Raw genomic sequence first — 18529 nt, forward strand, 5'->3', positions numbered from 1 at the left:
TTTAAAATTTAAAATTTTTAAATTTTAATTAAATTATTTAGTTATTTTAATTTTAATTTATAAATATTTTATTATACAATAATTATTTTTACTAATATATTTTGTAATAAAAATAAAAAAATACAAAACAATATTGCATATTATTGCCATATAAATATATATAGATATTAAAGTATATACCATGATATCGAATAAAATAAATAAAATAAAATAAAAGTATTATATTTATTTGTTTATTTCTAATTATGATAATTTTAATATTTTTGGTTTTTTTCTTATTTATTTTTCAATATACAAATAATTTGCAGTATGATAGATAATATACTAATGTATTGAAAAATGATAGAGATCAATATCAAAATTTTTATATAGTAATTCTCAATATACTGATTTAAAATATACTCAATAGTTCGATAAAACATCAATATTGTATTTTTTCATATCAGTATTTACGGTATAGTATGATAATGATATTTTTGTATATCCATATTTATATATTATGGTATATGATATGCCGTAAAATTTTCAGTATAATATTTCTAGCTGATCCATAATTTTTTAATAAGATTAAAAAAAAACTGTATATTAATATATTTAAATGCATTCTATAAAAAATAAAATAAAATATAATTAACATCTAAAAAATAATTAAAATTCAGTTGCATCGCAATAAATATTGAATGCTTTTTTTTTTAAAAAAAAAATAATAACATAATTTAAAATTAAAATAAGAATTATAATAAAATCTTAAAAAATTGTAGATAAATATAAGATGACAAACAAAATTATATCTATTTGATCGCAAAATTACAATCCAAAATTTCTTTAAGGCAAAGCTATAAGCCAACCAACATGCTCAATCAAATTTTACAATTCCAACTTGAATTTAGAATATTTTGAAAGTACAAACTTTAATGTGAAAATTAAAAACTATATAGATTATCATAAATTGAAAAAAAATAATAATAAAAAAAAAATAAAATAAAAATCCTAACACCTATATAACATTCCCTTATATACCCCAAGGCATGCATAAGGCATTTGAAAAACAAACAGAGAGAGAACAAAATACAAATATAAAGACAATATTATTATAACCAACAACACATTAGTAATGTAAATGCAGATTTGGATACCAAAATCAAATCTAAATCATTTCTGAACAATGACTTAACCAAACATAAAACAGAATACCAAAAGGCCTAATTTAAATTTACAAACATTCATTCTTGCATCTCATCTTTAATCCTAACAAGTTACAACATGTGAAGATATGATTCTACACTGTCACTAACTGTAACTCTGCCTGTGAGTTTTAAATTAGTATATAATTTGAAGAGCACCTGAATTATATCATTGAACTACCATTGCATTTGCATCTGCATCTGCTTCAGATGGAACTGAGCTAGATTCTTCGACTGGACCCGAACCATCAGCATCCTTCCTCTTCAGATTCCTCCTTGATCTTCTTTGCTTGCTGCTGCTGCTGCTGCAGCAGCAAACATACCACATTGTGAATACAAAGTTTGATTACTAGAAAGAGAGCAATTGTTCGACAAAAACAGGGCAATATATTGATGGGGAAGTGATGGAGATTTCTTTCGATTCATATATGGTTACGATTCAGTAATTCATCAGAAATACAAAGAAAAGAATAACCTTGAAAATGCAACCACTATGTGTATTTTGAACAAGGAGTAACAAGGAGAGCATTTATGTATTGAAAGGCTATGTTTGTTTCTATTTACTGTAGAAATAATTTTCACCTAAAAAGCCACAACATCAAACAAATATTTTTCAATCAAAACATAACATCCAAAATCAATTTCACATTAAAAAATCACACTGAAAACTTATTTCTCATAAAAAAAGAAATGCACATCCAACAGCCCCAAAGCATTCAAAGCACAAACACACCCTAACTTTTTTTTTCATGGTGAAGAAGAATAGAAGCTTGATGGAGATGGGGACTTACCTTGCATAAGCAATGTGCTTTTCAACGACTTCTTTCCCTTCATCATTAATGGTGAACCATTTCTCGTCTAAGGAAAGGGAATCCCCATTTCCAATATCTGTTAGGAGTAATAGTTGTCAAAAATAGGTTAAGGTACAAGCATTAGGTGATAAGAATTACAAAAAATTCCACGACTTACTTTGATGGAGCACTTCTGAATCCCCTAAACAGTTCAATTTCCAATACACATGGCCACCAGATCCAACCAGTATTGGCTCTGTTCTTACAGCATCGGAAATCTTAGATTCTACAAAATTGAACAGCATTAGTATTAAATCAATTTCAGACAAATATGTACTAAAAAGATTAAACTTCAAGGTGATATATATATGAATAAATCAAAGTATCAAAGAAGCCATTTCAGAAAATGGTAATAATCACAATCACTACATCTACCTATGTAAAGATAAGAGCAATTTTAGAATATGAGAAAATAGTGGGGTTTTCAATGTAGAAATTTTAGTGTATAATAAATGTTTACATACAATAAAGTTACAACGAACAAAAAGTAGCAATGTGATTAGATGGCATGCAAACAAACATTTATAAAGTCAATAGTATGAAGATACAAAGGGACTATTAATATACTTACTCTTTGGAAGCACGGCCTTTGACTGAAGGACCTCCGCCCGAGCCTGCTCTATCTCACCTTTGATGCCAATAACAAGGGCTTCATGCTCAGAACTTGAAAGCGAGGCACCCTCCTTGGCAGAAACTGCTTGGGCAATATCATCTTTCATTTTCCTCTTCAACTGCTTCTCCTACATAGAGTTCAAGTATCCGAGAATGAAAAATATGAGAAACAGAAGTCCTGGGTTAGAAAATTATTTACCAATATGGCAATATCTACTACCTTATCTATTGCAGCATTAACTTTTCGTTTAGCTTCCTTGACCTTGCTGACAAGTTTTGCATTATTGTCTTCCATCTGACTTCTCACATTTCTATCCAGTGAAAAAAAAAAAACAAAATGTAGATTGTAGATAGGTGAACTGCAAAAACTATCACAATGAAAAATGAAATAAAAGGGAAAGAATACTTACTCAGTTACAAGGGCTTCATCGCAGAGAATGTTTAAAAGCCTAAGCTTCTCCGAAGCAGTGAAAGTATCATAAACATCTCTATTCTCAAGAGAATTAACTCCCTGTGCTTTAAGAACACTTTGGGATCCAGACAAGCATTTCTTGAGCGCATCAAACCATGAGTTCTTCCTATTTGATGGTCTGAGTTCTACATATCTACGCAATAATTTTTTTAGCAGTTGTCAAGTCATTGAGGTAAATTAAATACAGGAAAATTTGATGTGGAGTGGCAACACATACTCTTCCCCCTGATGCTCCAGTAAATGACAGAGGAGATTAATATGGAACTGGACATTCGGAGAAATTTTTCGTTTGCGTCCAGTTCTCACGTTATAGATATCTTGAAGAATAAGTTTTGCTTGGTCCTCTTTAATATCAAAGACCTGTCCATCCAAAACCAAAAAAACAATGAGAAAAAAAAAATAATTAAAAAAAGTAAAATACAAATATAGTAACAATAGGCAAACAAAATTAACTTCCATGTAAAAAAATTAACAAATGTGAGTAACCAGCAATATCAACATTAATAAATAGATTTTAACTTTGATAAAAAATGTCATCAATGTTATTGACATGTTTTTGATAAAAAATGTCATCAATGTTATTGACATGTTTTAGGTGTCCAAAGGAAAAAAGCAATAATATACACATCGTGTCGGAACTAAGTAAAATGAACATCATTAACACATAAACATACTCACCTCACCAAAAGTAGCACAAAATTCCATGAACTGAATGGCATTCCCGGCATCTTCTGTGGGTAAATCAACTCCACCCACACTGCTCACTGCTTCTCCCTCTGGTAAGGGAAGGTCACATGCACCATTCCCTTCAGGTTCAGGTTCACATTTTGTACCACAATCTAGTTTTCTTTTGTGACGAGGATTAGGATTATTTGACTTCTTTTCACTGGAGGTAGAAACCTTTCCTGGCTCTCTGGACGAACCAGCCTGTCAATTTCAACAGGAGGGCATTGGGTCAATCTGGCAACCAAAACAATAGTAATTTGCCATAGATGATACTAGCAAAAACACTGGGTGTTCTAAAATTTAAAAGATAAACCTTAGACTCCTTCAATACCCGTCAAATGAACAAACAACTTGAGGAGGCACACGTTTTTGAAGGACTATGCCAAGTGCCATGTGAAAAATAGGAAATCATGCATGTAATATGAAGAAGCTACCTTTTTAGCAGCTCTCTCTTCGGCCGTTGTTTTAAGTAGCATTTCAGCGACAGAGGAAAATCCGCTAGCTTTTGCCTCCTTGGCAGCAATACCAGTGGGATCATCACCTCTTTTTTTCCTATCAATGCATAATTGCGCTATCAGGAAAATGGTGCAAAGTCATTAAAAAATAATTCAGAAGACTCACATGCAAAAGCTACAGTTGCAAATGCCCCTGCATTTGGGACAAGTCCACTGCTCTAAACTTGCTACTTCTTCAGCCCTCTCGCCATATCTAACTTGGAAAAAATTATCACAATAAAATTAGATTATGCAAGTGTACAATAAAGTCTTGAATTTAAAATTATAAAAAATGAAGAGATGATAGAAATAACCTGTTCCAGAGACACTTGTGACAATACATAATAGGACATGGTTTGTTAATCCTTTGAAACTTGCATGCTGCCACAAGATCCCGGGTCTTTTGCCGACACTTCCAAGCATCAAGCATAACATTGAGGAAATGAAAACAATTTAGAAAACTTGTTTCACAGAAAGTAAGCCATAAAAGCTACACCAAGCATATTAAAGCCATAAAACATAAGCAAGATATTGCCATAAAAATAAAATAAGAAATAAGCAAGAGATTAGTAACCAATGTTGTGGCTTGCCACACTAGGTAATTTATCTTTCCACACTTGGTGCCTACTTACCATATTAGATTCCACCAGTAACCTATAAGAATGCTACCACACAAAAGGAAACTCTATCGAAAATCATATGGCTTCACACAAAAATTTATACTAGATTAACTGTTGGATTTTATTTCTAGAAAATGAACTCAGTAACATAAAAGATGCACAACCCACTCCATCTTGGGACAATAATCCAATTCACAGTTGTTTCAATCAAATTCCCCAAATCATTATCACCAATTTCATCTCTCAATCAATGATTGATCTACACATAATCTTCACCACTCACAATATACTTTCTTGTATGCCATCATTTAATGCTATCGCAACGGTAAACTAATCAAGATTTGGTAAAATATACTCCTAGTATTTGACTCATTTCCTGCAACGTTTTTAATGCATAACGACAAGCTGATAACCTCTCTGTTTGCTAACTACCCAAATCTTTCAAGTCACATTCTTCAAGATCAACAAAAGGTAATGCCATCACACACTGTCTAACCAAATCTTGAAACTATCCAAATCCGCAAATTTAGGTTACTTCACTATTGGATCTTTATTTAATTCACAAAGTAAAAAAAGTAAAAAATTACTTGCATGCATCTCAATTAACGATCTGCCACACAAAGAACACACAGGAAATCATCGATAGTCCACAGATCAAACAAACAAATGACAGCATCAAACAAACCCAATTCAGCCCCAATTTACCCTAAACCCTAGCTCCAACAGAACACCAGAATGCAAATGAATAATACCTGATGGCAAGTCTTCCCATTGACGGGATCATAAATCCGACTCCCTACCTTCCGAATCCCGAGAGCAGTATTCCGTTTCCTAGGAGGTGGAACAGCACTGTCCTGACCTTGGGACTCGCTTTCCCCATTCTGACGGGGGTTGGCTACCGTCTCCTTCCCTGAGACAGTAGGCTCCTCAACCGCACCAGAGTCCACCGCCATTTTAAATCGGAATCTACCGTACAAATATGTGCAGGAAAGTTAATTCGAATTTCAGCTACTTGATTCTCAGTCTCAGATTACTTAATAATCTTCGTCAGGGCAAATAAATTAGTAGCATTTAACGGGATTACTGTCTGGATGGGATAGGGAGGAACTACAGCAGCGATCCTCAATATTTAGCAACTTCGTTCGTTTCCCGCCATTGGAGTCGCCATTTTCTCCTGCTGAGAGAGACTTGAGGGTATGAGATGAGACAATGGTCGATGAAAACGATGATGCAGCTGTTCTGTATACTACTTTTATATGTATAGGAAAATAAAAATAACGTTGAGAGTATAAATTTTGGGTATGTTTTTTTAGGGGAGTTAGGGGAAAGTTGGGTTTAATTTGGTTTTTATTTGAATTTGGGATTATTTGGATTTTTTGTTTCTTTTGTTGGGTTTGGTTGGGTTCGGGCAGTTTTGATGTGTATTGATTCGATGAATAGTGAATAAAATAATATAAATATGTATTAAATTTAATTGATAAAATTTATATTGCATGATTTGATTATAAATTTATACTATATCCAATATATATTTAAATTTTTATTTATTTATATTATAAAAAATTTTATTTTCTATAAAATAACATATATATTATATATATATATATTTTCATTTAATTATAATAAATATTAAATAAAATTTTAATTTAAAAAAAAAAAAAAACCCAAAAACAGGAGGTTTGGGCCAAAGCCCTTGGAGAAATATACCCTTTATATACAATATTTATGCGGTTTAATATATAAATTTAAATTTAAAAATGATTATTTTTGTGTAATGGTTAAATACAGTTTGACACGATGGTATTTTTTAGTGTGTGTTTGTTTGGGAATTGAATTTAAATTTACTATTTATCTCATTTTTTCTTAAAAAAAATATTAAATCAAATACTTATTTTTTTATTTTTTATATTATACTAAAAATTAATTTTATATCCAAAAAATCACATCAATACCTATTTATATCACATTATACAACTATTCAAATTAAAAATTTTTACCGTTTAAATTCCAATTCAAAATCCAAATCCTCCAACAAACACACCCTTAATGTATTGAGTAAAAATAAAAATACTATTTTGTCCCATAAAATCAGGAGTATTTGTTTTTTTTATAATCATGAATTTGATTTACGTTTAATTATATTACTAATAATATTTTAAATAAATTAATAATTTAAATTTATTTGACTTTTTATTCTGAGTTTAAAGTATTTTTTATAGTCCAAATTCAATTAAATTTTTGAAATTTTATAATATATTAAAAAATAATAATATTAGTTGGAGTAAAAATGAAACCATATTATTTCAAATACAATTTAAATTTGTTTTGTGATGTAATTGGTAAGTACAATTGATACATATTTTATTTTTATGTGTACTGGGTATAAAATGAAATAATTAGAATAGTAATAAAATTCATTATTATGTATAAATATTATTACAAACATTTGCTATTATTCTTGTAATATTTTGTTGGCGGTTTAATATATTATTTTAAAATTTAAATTATTATTTTGGTGTAATTAGTAAATATAATTGACAACTTATTTTTATTTTTATTTTTTGTGTATTGAATGAAAATAAAATTATATTATTTTAAGTTTACGATTATTAATTTGGTGTAATTAGTAAGTACAACAAGATACATGAATTGAATAAAAATAAAAATATATTATTTCAAATACAATTTAAATTTATTTTTTTAGTGTGATTGGTAAATACAACTTGACACACATGTTATTTTGGTATAATTGATAAATATAGTTGAATATATGCATTATATTTTTTGTGTTGAGTAAAAATAGAAATAATTTGGATAAAATCGGTTTAATATTTTGTTTTTCAATGTGTTGGTAAAAATAATTGTAATTATACATGTCATATTTTTTCTTGTGTGCTAAATAAAATTTGTGAACATTTTATTGTTTTTGAGTGTGTTTGTAAGTGATTTCAGATAATACAACTTGTAAAAAAAAAAAGTATTATTGACAAAAAAAAGTTGAATAATAGTATATTCATATTTTATTTTTTTAGTTTCCAATAAAAAGATAAATAGTCTGTGATATGGTGATTTAATATTTTATTTTTTAGTAGACACGTAATACATGTGAATGAAAAATTGTAGCCGGTGAAAAACAACTAGAATGCTAGTTTATACTCGCTTTATTTTTCAGTGTGCAGAATAAAAAATGAAACAATTGGGATAATAATATTTGGGTAAGATATAGTTTAACATTATTATTTTACAATGTGTCAGGCAAACGGTTTCATATATACAATTTGTAAGTGTAAAATTGTAGTTTGTAAAAACAAGTAGAATAATAATTATGTTGACAGTTTAATATTTCGTCCCAATACAATAGTCTTGTTTACTATTTTTGTCCGTCCTAAATTAATAGTCTTATTTTTATAAATAACCATATCACCGTAAAACTACCCCTACTTTTTCATTTTTATTACACAATTGCCACTACTTTTTACACTAATATATTCGTAAGGACAAAAAAGTCTTTTATCAATACTTTTTACCAACTACCAATATAATATCAATATTCCTTAAATCCCGTATCCAACCCAATTAAGACTATATTTATGGGACGGAGGAAGTATTTTATTTTCCAATGTACTTGTAATCTGTTTTATATAATACAATTTGTAAGTGGAAAAACTATGATGATAGTTTATATAAGTCTAATTATTGTCTGTTGAATATCATATGTAAAGTTTAACATTTTATTTTTTAGGATGCTTGTAAGCAATTTCACGTAATGGAACATGCGTGGATTAATTCAGTATTTCACATATAATTTAAAAATTTTATGGGTGCTCAATAAAATATAAATACAAATAAAAATTTAAAATCTAATAATGTAATATATCATTATTTAAAAATATAAAAAATTGTTACTCACCTCCAATCCATGCACCATATCAATCTCACTAGAATAGTACATAATTATATCAATTAAGATTAATCCACAAAGTAAAAATAATAAAAATATTATTTTACTATTTGAATTTTTATTTAATTTCAGTTAATTAGTTTACAGTCTATTGCATTACGATTCAAATTAACATGTATAAAATATTATCCATCTTCAATCCATGCAATACATTAATCTCACCAGAATAACACACGATACAATCAGTCAAGCTTAATTCACATAGTAAAAAATAAAAATAAAATTACTTCATCATTTGAATCTCTTTTTAATTTCACCTCAATTACTTCAAAGTTTATGATATTACGACCCAAATTAGCATGCTCAAAATATTAGTCACCTTCAATCCATGCACTACATCAATCTCACAAGAATAACACATAATACTATCAATCAAGGTTAATTCAAAGAGTTCAAATAATAAAAATATATTACTTTACCATTTGGATCATTGTTTGATTTCACTTTAATTACTTCACAGTCTATAGCATCACAATCTAAACTAACATATACAAAATGCTATTCAGATCTCATCCATGCACCACATCAATATTTCGAGAATAACATATAACACAATCAATCAAGCTTAATTCACATAGTAAAAACAATAAATAATTTACTCCACTATTTAGATCTGTTTTTAATTTAAGAATAATTATTTCACAGTCTATTACATTACGATCCAAATTAATATGTACAAAATGTTATCAATCTCCAATCTATGCACTACATCAATATCACAAAAATAACACATATCGCTATCAATCAAGCTCAATTTACAGAGTAGAAACAATTAAAAATTACTTTACCATTTGGATTTGTATTTACATTTACATTAACTAATTCACAGTCTATTGCATTATGATCCAAATTAACATTTGCAAAATGTTATTAATCTCCAATCCATTCATCACGTCAATTTCATGAGAATAACACATAACATGATCAATCAAGCTCAATTCAATAGAGTAAAAACAATAAAAAATTTCTTCACCATTTGAATTCCACGTTAATTACTTTACAATCTATTGCATTACGATTCAAATTAACATGTACAAAAGATTATTCATCCCCAATCCATGTACCACATCAATCTCATGAGAATATTACGTAATAGTATCAATCAAAGTTATTTTACAGTGTTAAAATAATATAACATTACTTCACCATTTAGATCTTTATTTTGACTTCACATTAATTAGTTTCCAATCTATTGCATTACAACCCAAATTATCATGTACAAAATATTATCCACCTCCAATTCATGCACCACATCAATTTCATGATAATAGCGCATAACACTATCAATTAAACTTAATTCATATAGTAAAAAAAAAAAAAAATACCTATCCATTTGAATTTCTATTTAATTTTACATTAATTACTTCACAGTATGTTGCATTACAATCCAAATTAACACTTACAAAATATTATTCACCTTCATTCCTTGCACCACATTAATCTAACAATAATAACACATAACACAATCAAGCTCATTTTATAAAGTAAAAAAAATAAAAAATTACTTCACCATTTGGATCTCTATTTAATTTCTCATTAATTACTTCACACTCGATTGCATTAGGATCTAAATTAATATGTACAAAATGTTATTCACCTTCAATCAATTCACCATGTCAATCTCTCGAGAATAACACATAACACAATCAATCAAGCTTAACTCATAGAGTAAAAACATTAAATAATTTACTTCAAAATTTGGATCTATATTTAATTTCACATTAATTACTTCACAATCTATTGCATTAAAATTCAAATTAACATGTACAAAATGTTATTCACCTCTGATCCATATACTACATCATTCTCACGAGAATAACATATAACACTATTTATTAAGTTTAATTCACAAAGTAAAAAGAATAACAAATTTATTTCACAATTTGAATTTTTATTTAATTTCACATTAATTACTTCACAATAAACATATACTAAATACTATTATTCACCTCTAGTCCATGCATCACATTAATCTCACAAGAATAATACATAATACTACCAATCAAGGTTAATTTAGAGAATAAATAAATAAAAATTTACTTCACAATTTGGATCTCTATTTAATTTCATATTAATTATTTCACTGTCTATTGCATTACGATCCAAATTAAACATCTCACCCGAATAGCACATAACACCATCCATCAAGTTTAATTCACATGTTAAAAACAATAAAAAATTTACTTCACAATTTGGATTTCAAATTTAATTTCACATTAAATATTTCACAATCCACTGAATTACGATCCAAATTACTTGTACAAAATGTTATTCACCTTCAATCAACGCACCACAACAATCTCACGAGAGTAACACAAAATACTATCAATCAAGCTTAATTCACAAAGTAAAAATAATAAAAAACTTATTTCACCATTTGGATCTCTATTTAATTTTACATTAATTACTTCACAGTCTATGACATTACGATTCATATTAACATGTACAAAATATTATTCATCTCCAATCTATGTACCACATCAATCTCATAAGAATAACACATAAGACTATCAATCAAACTTAGTTCACTGAGTTAAAACAATAATAAAATTACTTGTATGCATCTCAATTACCGAACGCCACACAAAGAACAAACAAGCAATCATCAATAGTCAACCGTTCAAACAAAAAATGACAGCATCAAACAAAAAAATTCAGCCCCAACAAAACACCAACTGAGTACAAATGAATAATATATATCTGGTGGCAAGTCTTCCCATTGATGGGATCATAAATACGACTCCCTACATTCCTAAAGCCGAGCGTAGTGATGTACTTCCTAGGCGATGGAACAATATTGTCCTGTCCCACGGTAATTGGTAAATAGTAAGTATAAATAGATACATGAATTGGGTAAAAATAAAAATATATATTTTAAATAATTTTTTTTTTTTTTTTGTGTGTGTATAATTGATAAATACAATTTGATACACATTTTATTTTTCCGCCTGTCGCGTAAAAATAGAAATACGTATAATAGTAAATAAAATTTATTATTATGTATAAATATTATTTAATACAAACACATATTATTCTCGTAATATTTTTTAGGCGGTTTAAATGTATTATTTCAAAATGTAAAATTATTATTTTGGTTTAATTGGTAAATGCAGTTGGCACCGTGTTTTATTTTTTGTGTATTGAATGAAATATAAATATATTATTTTATATTTAAGATTATTAGTTTGGTGTAATTGGTAAGTATAATCAGATGTATGAGTTGGATAAAAAAAAAAAAATTATTTCAAATACAATTTAAATTTATTATTTGGTTTGATTGGTAAATACTACTGGACATACATCTTATTTTTTTGTGTGTTGCGTAAAAATATAAATAAATAGGATAGTAATAAAGTTTATTATTAAGTAGTACAAACATAGTATTATTCTTGTAATATTTTGTAGGTGGTTTAATATATTATTTCAAAATTTAGAATTATTATTTTGATGTAATCTGTAGATACAATCGAAAATGTGCTTCCATTTTTTTATGGATAGAGAGTAAAAATAGAAATATATTACTATATATTAAATTTACAGTATTATTTTGGCGTAATTACTAAATAGCTGTGTATATGATTTTTTTTTTTTTTTTCATTTTGTTGAGTTAAAATAGAAATACATTATTTTAAATACAATTTAAATTTATTTTCATATATTTTTTTTTTGTGTGTGAAGGATAACATTAGAAATCATTGTCATAGTAATAAACCATGTTTAAACTTTATATAATACAAACAAATATTATTCTTATAATATTTTTATTCAGTTTAATGTATTGTTTTATATTTTAGAATTGTTATTTTTGTGTATTGAGTAAAAATAGAAATATATAATTTTAAATATAAAATTATTATTTTAGTGTAATTAGTAAATGCAGTTGAATATATGTACTATATTTTCGTGTGTCGGGTAAAAATAGAAATAATTTTGATATAATCGGTTTAATATTTTGTTTTTCCAATGTGTTGTAAGAAGTTTTATATAATACAAATTTTAAGTGGTTGGCAAAAACACTTGTGATTATACATGTTATATTTTTCTTGTGTGCTAAATAAATTTTGTGGGCGTACGGCTTAACATTTTATTGTTTGAGTTTGTTTGTAAGTTATTTCACATAATACAACTTGTAAGTAGAAAAGTGTAATTGATAAAAAGAGTTGGATGATAGTATATACACATTTTATTTTTTCTAAGTTTCCAATAAAAACATAAATAGTATATGAGCCGGTGATTTAACATTTTATTTTCTAGTGGACACATAATACGTCATGTAAGTGGAAAAATGTAGTTGGTGAAAAACAACTAGAATGCTAGTTTATACTATCTTTATTTTTCAATGTGCAGGATAAAAAATGAAACAATTAGGATAATAATATTTGGGTAAGGTAATTTAATATTATTGTCGTTTTATATAATACAATATGTAAGTGTAAAATTGTAATTTGTAAAAATAACTAGGATAATAAATATGTTGGCAGTTTAATATTTTATTTTCCCATATACTTGTAATCAGTTTCATATAATATAATTTGTAAGTGAAAAAAAAACTATGATGATATTTTATGTGAGTTTAATTATTGTCTGTTGGATATTATAGGTGAAGTTTAATATTTTATTTTTCAGATGCTTGTATGCAATTTCATATAATAAAATAGAGGTAGATTAATTCAGTATTTCGCATATAATTGAAAAGTTTTATGTGTGCTCAATAAAAAAATAAATACAAATAAAATTTTAAAATTTAATGATGTAATATATCATTGTTAAAAATTCCAATATGATTTTTTAATTAATATTAGTATAAAATACAATATATATATATTCTATATACTCAAATTCAATATGAAATACTCTCTTCCTCATTCAAATCTATATTCACTTTCCTTTTTTGTTGTCACTGAAAAATATTCTTATTTATTTTTTTCAGTAAAAAATTATTACATTTTTTTACTATAAAAGAAAAAATAACAATTATTATTCACTTTTATTAAAATTCGTGCCCGATCAAATGAACACACATTTGCATGACGGAGGAAGTATTATTTTTTTTATAAAAAACAATATATATCTTAAACTAAAAACACAAAACAAACACATATACCTACATCTGAAATGATATCTACCTATTTCAACTCTTCAAATTAAACAAAAAGATAAAAAAAGTCCAGATAATAGAAAATTCATCAAACACATTTTCTGCCAAAAAAATAGAGCCATAATAACTTTAAAAACATATATGAAAATTATTTTACACTAGGAGGAAACTTGATTATTGAGTCTCATCAGTGAACACAAACCATCCTCCCAATCATTCATGAAGTCCAAACTACTAGATCAGAAAACATCATCAAGGGGATCCATAAGATGGCCATTGAATTTGCCAAGGGCGATGAAAACAAACAGCCTGCAGAGCAACCAACAGAGCAAACAGTCGATGAGACAATCATGGTGGAGGACATCATAACCAACAAAGGAGCCGGACATTCGACTTCTTTGAAGAAGAGGGAGAAGAATTGGAGAAGGAACTGGCGGAACAACAAGCTCGGATTCTTGTTGAGATCCAGAAAAAAGAAAGCTGAAAAAGACATGCACTCCATAAGTGAGACAGGACTTGAAGAGCAGTAGTCAATATTCGCTGTTACTCAAGAACAGCCGAGCTTCAGAAAGCGATACTTCACTGCCAGATAGATGCATAGCCTATACACTTCCTCACCAGACTAGGAGCCAATTTCCCATTTAGTCCCATACGATCACAAGCATTAAGATGTTTGCCTCACCCAACCAGCAGCTCCCAGTAGTCCATGTGGTGGATTTGGATCATGACTCCAAGGAACAACTCTCCTCAACAGAAGAATCTAACGAGTGGAACTCAGCTAGCTTCTTCGACTGGAACCGAATTAAGCATCAGCATCCTTCCTCTTCAGAGTCCTCCTTGGCCTTCTACGCTTGACGCTGCTGCATAAAACATACCCCTTTGTGAATACAAAGTTTGATTACTGAAAATAGAGTGATTATTCAACAAAAACAGGGCAAAATATTGATGGGAAGTGATGGAGATTTCTTTCCAATTCAGTAATTCAATTGAAATACAGATAAGAGAAAAATCTTTAATATGCACCCACTAAGTGTATTTTGAACCAATAATTAGGAGTAACCACGGAAACATATATGCATTGAATGGCTGTGTCTCTCTATTTACTGTTAAAATAATTTTCACCTAAATAGCCACAATATCCAAAACTTATTTTTCAATCAAAACATAACATCTAAAATCAATCTAACATTCAAAATCACATTGAAATCTTATTTCTTATATAAAGTAATGTATATCCAACACCCCGAAAGCATTCAAAGCACAAACACACTCTAATTTTTTTTTTCTTTTTCATGGTGAAGAATAGACTTAAGTCTGATGTAGATGAGGACATACCTTGCATAAGCAGCATGCTTTTCAACTTCTTTCCCTTCATCATTAAGGGTGAACCATTTCTCGTCTAAGGAAAGGGAATCCCCATTTCCATTATCTGTTGGGAGTAACAGTTGTGAAAAATAAGCTTTAGGTATAAGCATTAGGTGATTAAATTACAAAACATTCCACGACTTACTTTGATGGAGCACTTCCGAATCCCCCAAACAGTTCAATTTCCAGTACACATGGCCACCGATGCCAACGATTATTGGCTCTGTTCTTACAGCATCGGGAATCTTCGCTTCTACAAAAAGTGTTAGCACACAATCAATTTTCAGAAATATATGTGATTAAACGGCAATATGCAAACAAAAATAGTATGAAGATATATAGGGGCTATAATATACTTACTTTTTGGAAGCATGGCCTTTGACTTGAGGACCTCGGCCCGAGCCTGCTCCAACTCAGATTTGGTACCAGAAACAATGGCTTCACGCTCTGAAATTGAAAGCAGGGCACCCCCCTGGGCAATAATTGCTTGCGCAATATCATCTTTCATTTTCTGCTTCAACTGCTTCTCCTGCATAGAGTTCAAGTATCCGAGAATAAAAAATCTGAGAAACAGAAGTCCTGGGTTAGAAAATTATTTAGCAATTATCTATTACCTTCTCCATTGCAGCATTAACTTTTTCTTTAGCTTCCTCGACCTTGCTGGCAAGTTTTGCATTATTTCCTAAAATCCAGCTCCTCGCTTTTCTATCCGGTGAAATAAAAAAGTATAGAAAGGTAAACTTAAAAAACTGTCAGATTGTAAAATGAAATGAAAGGAAAACAATACTTACACAGTTACGAGAGCTTCATCACAGAGAATGTTTAAAAGCTTAAGCTTTTCCGAAGCAGTGAAAGTATCATAATCATCTGTGTTCTCAAGAGAATCAATTCTCTGTGATTTGAGAACACTTTGGGATGCAGACAAGAATTCCTTGAGCGCATCAAACCAGGAGTTCTCCCCATCTGATGGGCTGATTTCTACAGATCTATGCAATGAAAAAAAAGACACAGTTGTCAAGTCATTGAGGTAAATTAAATACAGGAAAATTTGATGTGGAGTGGCAACACATACTCTTTTCCCTGATCCTCCAGTAGATGAGAGAGGAGGTTAATATGAAAGTGGATATTTGGAGAAAATTCTCCTTTGCATCCAGTTGTCACATTATAGATGTCTCGAAGAATAAGTTCAGCTTGCTTCTTGTTAACATCAAAGACCTGTCCATCCCAAACCAAGAAAGCAATGAGAAGAGAAAAGCAAATAGAAATATAGTAACAATAGTAAAACAATTAACAAATGTGAGTAACCATATATCTGTATCAACGTTAATAAATAGCTTTTGACAATGTGAAACATAAATGTCGTGTGCTGTCGGAACTAAGTAAAATGAACATCACAAACACATAAAGATACTTGCCTTGCCAAAAGTAGCACAAAATTCCATGAACTGAAAGGCATTCCCGGCATCTTCTGTGGGTAAATCAACTCCACCCACACTACTCACCGCTTCTCCCTCTGGCAAGGGAAGATCACATGAACCATTCCCTTCAGATTCATGTTTTTTACCAGAATCTAGCTTTCTCTTTTGACGAGTGTTAGGCTCATTTGACTTCTTCTCGGCAGAGGTAGAACCCAAACAGGCCTACAAATTTCAGAAGGAGAGCATATGATCAATCTGGCAACCAAAACATTAGACTGCTTCAGTAAACATCGATAGAAGAATCTACCTTTTCAGCAGCTCTCTCTTCCGCCGTTGTTTTAAGAAGCATTTCAGCGACTGAAGAAAATCCCCTAGCTTTTGCTTTCTTTGCGGCAATACCAGCGGGATCATCATTTCTTTTTTTCCTATCGATGCATAATTACGCGATCAGGAAAATGCTGCAAATTAGTCATTCAAAAATAATTCAGAAGACTCACATGCAGACGCTGCAGTTGCAAATGCCCCTGCATTTGGGGCAAGTCCACTGCCCCAAACCCGCTACTTCCTCAGCCCTCTCGCCGCATCTAACTTGGAAAAAATCATCACAATAAAATAAGATTCGGAAAATATACAATAAGGTGTTGAATTGAAAATTATCGTAATGAAGAGATGATAGAAATAACCTGTTCCAGAGACACTTGTGACAGTACATAATCGGGCATGGTTTGTTAATCCTCTGAAGCTTGCATGCTACCGCAAGATCCAAGGTCTTTTGCCGACACTTGCGTAAAGTCAAGCATAAAAATTGAGGAAATGAAAACAATTTAGAAAACTTGTTTCACGGAGGATAAGTCGTAAAAGCTTCACCAAGCATATTAAAGCCACAGGAAAAGAAGCAAGAAATTAATAACCGACTAAATGACGTGACTTGCCACACTAGATAATTTATGTTTCCAAACTAGTTGTCTCAATCTATGAATAATCTGAGCATAATATTCACTACTCACAATATTCTTTCTTGTATGCGAGCATTTAAAGCTATCTCAATGGTAAACTAATCAAGATTCAGTAAATGTGCTCCTAGATTTAGTAAACTACTCAACTTTTAATTTAATGCATAACGACAAATAAGAGCCAAATCGAATCGATAATCTCCACGTTCGCTAATTGACCGAATCTTAAGTCAGACTTACAACATGCTTCAAGATCAACAAAAAAGGTAATGTAAATCTTGAAACTGTCCAAATCAACAAAATCAGGTTACTTCATCATTGGATCTCTATATTTAACTTCAAATTAAATGCATTACGATCTAAATTAACAAGTACAAAATGTTATTCACGTCCAATCCATTCACCGCATCAACTTCACGAGTATAGAACATAACACTTTCAATCAAGCTTAATTCACAAAGTAAAAAAATAAAAAATCACTTGAATGCAATGCACCTCAATTATGGAACTCCACACAAAGAAGACACAAGCAATAATGGATAGTTCACAGTTCAAAAAAAATGACAGCATCAAACAAAAAAATTCAGCCCCAACCAAACACCAACTGATGTTCCAGCCTCACCGAATGCAAATGAGTAATTAATACCTGATGGCAAGTCTTCCCATTGACGGGATCATAAATCCGACTCCCCACCTTCCTAACCACAGGCGCAGTGTTCCGCTGGCTAGGTGGTGGAACAACATTGCCCTCTCCCGCCGCCATTGAGGTCGCCAT

At 29.8% G+C, this 18529-nt stretch overlaps 2 protein-coding genes across 4 annotated transcripts; both read right to left on the reverse strand.

The window, feature by feature from the left end:
* Positions 1–1103: 1103 nt before the first annotated feature.
* Positions 1104–6196, reverse strand: LOC127240552 (uncharacterized). Of its 3 annotated transcripts, XM_051259277.1 has the most exons (13): positions 6044–6195; positions 5712–5925; positions 4654–4751; positions 4467–4553; positions 4280–4397; positions 3798–4046; positions 3337–3479; positions 3058–3252; positions 2868–2958; positions 2607–2775; positions 2154–2261; positions 1976–2072; positions 1104–1489 (listed from the first exon to the last, which is right to left on the reverse strand). In XM_051259277.1, the coding sequence occupies exons 2-13, from the start codon at positions 5910–5912 to the stop codon at positions 1354–1356; spliced, it is 1692 nt and encodes a 563-aa protein (XP_051115234.1). In that variant the 5' UTR covers positions 5913–5925; positions 6044–6195; the 3' UTR covers positions 1104–1353. The 3 variants fall into 3 exon arrangements, with proteins under 3 accessions (XP_051115234.1, XP_051115235.1, XP_051115233.1); XM_051259278.1 differs by having other exon boundaries at positions 1104–1486; positions 5712–6196; XM_051259276.1 differs by having other exon boundaries at positions 5712–6195.
* Positions 6197–14820: 8624 nt separating this feature from the next.
* LOC127240490 (uncharacterized) lies at positions 14821–18529 on the reverse strand. The gene is made up of 12 exons (XM_051259203.1): positions 18401–18529; positions 17485–17582; positions 17299–17385; positions 17109–17226; positions 16799–17023; positions 16456–16598; positions 16175–16369; positions 15998–16088; positions 15744–15912; positions 15529–15636; positions 15354–15447; positions 14821–14878 (listed from the first exon to the last, which is right to left on the reverse strand). The coding sequence occupies exons 1-12, from the start codon at positions 18527–18529 to the stop codon at positions 14821–14823; spliced, it is 1515 nt and encodes a 504-aa protein (XP_051115160.1).

Source organism: Andrographis paniculata, unplaced genomic scaffold (genome assembly GCF_009805555.1).
Source record: "Andrographis paniculata isolate CXL003 unplaced genomic scaffold, ASM980555v1 Contig79END, whole genome shotgun sequence".
NCBI lineage: Eukaryota > Viridiplantae > Streptophyta > Magnoliopsida > Lamiales > Acanthaceae > Andrographis > Andrographis paniculata.

Excerpts from the sequence above, each read along its gene's own strand:
- LOC127240490 (XM_051259203.1), bottom strand. The coding sequence starts at position 18,529 with ATGGCGACCTCAATGGCGGCGGGAGAGGGCAATGTTGTTCCACCACCT. Across the intron at positions 17,583-18,400 it reads ATGGGAAGACTTGCCATCAG|TGTCGGCAAAAGACCTTGGA; the intron begins GTATTAATTACT and ends ACTTTACGCAAG. Across the intron at positions 15,913-15,997 it reads TTAATGCTGCAATGGAGAAG|GAGAAGCAGTTGAAGCAGAA; the intron begins GTAATAGATAAT and ends AACTCTATGCAG.
- LOC127240552 (XM_051259277.1), bottom strand. The coding sequence starts at position 5,912 with ATGGCGGTGGACTCTGGTGCGGTTGAGGAGCCTACTGTCTCAGGGAAG. Across the intron at positions 3,253-3,336 it reads CTGGAGCATCAGGGGGAAGA|ATATGTAGAACTCAGACCAT; the intron begins GTATGTGTTGCC and ends ATTATTGCGTAG. Across the intron at positions 1,490-1,975 it reads AAGCACATTGCTTATGCAAG|CAGCAGCAGCAGCAAGCAAA; the intron begins GTAAGTCCCCAT and ends TTGCTGCTGCAG.